General features: G+C 41.0%; 1 protein-coding gene across 1 annotated transcript in view; it reads right to left on the bottom strand.

Moving 5' to 3' along the window:
• The window catches only part of ccl19a.1 (chemokine (C-C motif) ligand 19a, tandem duplicate 1), a 3,775-nt gene extending 904 nt beyond the window's left edge, over positions 1-2,871 (bottom strand). The window contains exons 1-3 of the mRNA XM_032517215.1: positions 2,622-2,871; positions 857-980; positions 629-743 (exon numbers count right to left, since the gene is read on the bottom strand). Of these exons, the coding sequence (XP_032373106.1) occupies positions 629-743; positions 857-980; positions 2,622-2,682 (300 nt within the window). The 5' untranslated portion in view covers positions 2,683-2,871. The remainder of the gene's footprint in view (positions 1-628; positions 744-856; positions 981-2,621) is intronic.
• Between the last annotated feature and the right edge of the window lie 585 nt (positions 2,872-3,456).

The raw sequence follows: 3,456 nt of genomic DNA, 5'->3' as shown, positions 1-3,456 counted from the left end.
GGGATGACATGCAGCTAAGAGGACCCAGGTTGGACTCAAACCCAGGCCGCTGGTAAGGACTGAGGAGGAGGCGTGAGCTCTACCAGGGGAACTGTAAGGCCACCCTGCAATCTGTTTTTAAGTGGAAATTCAGCGTGAGCGCTAGATTTTAACATTGAGTTTAATACAACAATTTTATAAAGGCCATGCCCTTTAGGTTGCAGAGCAGCATAATATCTAGAGCAGGGATCTTCACCAGGTGGTCCGGGGCCCCTAGGGGGTCCTCAGAGTCACTGCAGGGGGGCCTCCAAAATGATTTTTGAAAGTCTTTTTGCCAAAATTAAAATGTTTTTACATGAATCCGAAATGTTATTAGCGATCATAAATGCCCTCTGCTTACTGCACTACAGGTAAAGTTTTAATAAAATGTAGTAATTTTATAGCTTAGTATTCTATGCAACCAAAAAAGATGTGTATGAAGGCTTTAGGCCACCCTACATGCTTTTGTAGGCCCAGTTTTAATATGCAACTTAATCATATTCAATACAATTATATACTACTATATGCAGTAGGGGGTCCCTGCTCCATCTTTCTTTCAGTTCAGGGGTCCTTGGTTTAAAAAAACTGATCTAGAGGCAAAGTACTCTACCTTGTAGTGGTGTTTCTTGCAAATATTCTTCAAGGTGTCCACATGCTTCACCACCTCTTGGATCCACGGTTTGTCAGCAGAAACACAGAGTTTCATGCCGCGTCTGGTCACAAAACTGCAAGAACACCAAATCCCCCAGGTCAGAAAGAGACAAGTGATAACTTGCAGCGTGTCCCATAAAATACAGATTTTAAAAAACATCATCCACTTTGCACAACCTGAACTTACATCATGGCATCAATAGAGCAGCCACGTCCGCTGATCTGTCGACGGTAGTCTGCAACTCTAGATTTGTCAATTGTTTTGTGACTGACACTCAAGCAGCAGTCCATGGGTATCTGAGCCAATGTCACTGAAAGACAGAGAGGATCAGGTTAGTTAACAACCACCTTTTATATGCCCAGAGAGAGTTTCATACTCAAATGGTGCAATCCCTGTGGTGATACATGTCAGTTGCAGTTGAACTGAAGCCATAACTTGATTCACCTACAGGATTTTACTTACAAAAAACATGAAAATTAAACACAGGGAAAACTAAAAGTGCAAAAGAAGTCACCACCACAACACTTAAGTGCAAAACTTACATGCACAAGTCATTTTGTTTATGAGGTTATTATGCTGTTCTGCATGTGTGTGGGTGTATGGTGGGGTGTGTCAGGCTCAAACTCTCTGGCCATTTAAACGTGTGAGCGGTGAGGTTTTACAGCAGGAACACAATACTGGCTTAGACTTCAAAAGATGTCTCAGGTGTCACAGGATTTCTTTGGAGCGGCTCGTGTGAAACAGGAGGCCAAGAGCTCCCAAGAGCTCCAGAGAGTTTTCTTAATACTTTTGAAAACGGCTTATTTTGTACCTATTTCCATTTCAAAATAGTTTGGTAAATATTTTAAAGCAACTGGAAATGTAACTCATGCACTCTTGCAATGAAGTATAAAAAGATTTCTAGCTCGTCAAATGTTGACACGACAAACTCGAGTGATGAAACTGTAGCAGCTATAGTACGATACAAAAAAAGTAAAATAAACATGAGTTAAATTCTTGAAACTGGAGTCAACTCCCAGGAGGAAAATCCTGGAGGAAATCGGTTGTAAATACTACTACTGCTGCTACTACAGGATGTATTCATGTCCTGTCTGTGACAAAGTGCAAGACACACACACACACACACACACACAATGCTGTGTCACCTTTGTTGCCACATTGTTTCCACCTAACCGGGATTTCCAGCAGTTAACCATTAACTTCACCTATTAATTCATTAAAGGTAGGAGCCCAGGAGGGGGGAAAACCAGCAGCACGCCCTCCCCACAGCCTTACTCGTTTACTCTGCTCCTTCACGCTGATAACTCATATTCAGACATAACAAAACGATTTAAAGACATTTTTAATTTCCCTGTTCAGTACTGCACAGATTTCAGTATTGACTAGGTTAATTTACTTTACTCAACAGTTATTGTACCTAATATATAATGTTTATCTTTTATTTACTCTATAATTATGTTTTTTTTCATATTGTTAATTCCACGACTGCTACGGCTACTTTAAGTCTTTTATGGTATTTCCATATCTGGATTAAGGCTCAAATTACAGAGGGTGTCATATGCTACAGACAGCAAACTGTAATCCTCTTTCAGGCACAATTTTTATATTTTATACTGGAAAAATAAGAAGAACTTAAAGAAATAGATGAGAGTAACTTTTAAAGTGAGGTGAATTTCACAGACTTTAGAAACTGCTAAACTCTAAATGGAAAAGAGGAATTTTCAAGTCCAGTAAAGAACAATAGATGTGTAATTAAACCTCAAACTTAGCCTTATTTAGGAATTTTCTCTTTTTTTCTGCTCACTTTGTAAACCACTGCATTTCTTTTTTTTTTTTGGAGCTGTTCCAAGTGGGTATTGAGATTAGTTTGGAAATGACTTGATGAAAGATAAAGGCATTACTGTTGCAGTTTGATGATGATCCAGGGAGGATGCCCGGAAAGGAATCTCACCTGTGCAGCAGGTGATGAAGAGGATGCAGAAGAAGAACTTGGCGTCACCCCACGGAGCCATGTCTGGTTGCTGAGCTTGCGGGCTCGTCTCTTCGTCTCTCTGGAGGCTGATTGGCTGAGCCTGTTCTTCCTTTCAGCACCTGCGGTGGCTAATGAGGTGTGGTGACTGCTTCTGTCTGGTTTGGCTGCTCTTTTATGCTGTGAGCAGTGTCCACTTGGTTTCACTTTTCATTTTGCCGACCCCACCTCCTCCTCCTCCTCCTCTGGCCACCCGGTCACTCCTCTCAGGAGTCATCATGAACTGAGAAGCTCGAACTTAAAACCTACATATTAACCCCCTCCCAACAGGAATACAAAACAAACCTCTTCTTGTCTATATTTAGCAGATCACAATTTAATTCCCAGCACTCCTTTTGACCTTCCTATTCTAAGGTGACAGGAACAGTTTTGGGCCACCTCCAGGTCACAGGAACACTTCTCTAATCTCGGAACAAATACCAGCAGTTAGGGACTCAACCTGACACCACTGATCAACTGATTTACACTGACGGATACTTAATTTTAAGCTGCGAAACTAACACATAATCATCATTGTGGCATATGGCTTAGACTGTTGTCCAAATGTATACTTTGTATTGCAGAAAAGCGGTAAAATGAATAAAAACCAAGATTCAGTTGTGTGCCACGTGGGAGCTTTTGGCATATTTATGGCTTCTACTGTAAGCGTTTTTGAAGACAAAACTCCGTCAATGTGGGAAGGACGGAGTTTAAATCTTGCCTTATATGACAAACAAGTGTTCAGTGCTGTTTTTCCATGTTCACTCTGAAAAAAGCA

Source organism: Etheostoma spectabile, chromosome 5, assembly GCF_008692095.1.
Source record: "Etheostoma spectabile isolate EspeVRDwgs_2016 chromosome 5, UIUC_Espe_1.0, whole genome shotgun sequence".
NCBI lineage: Eukaryota > Metazoa > Chordata > Actinopteri > Perciformes > Percidae > Etheostoma > Etheostoma spectabile.
This window is presented reverse-complemented; position numbering and strand designations above follow the sequence as displayed.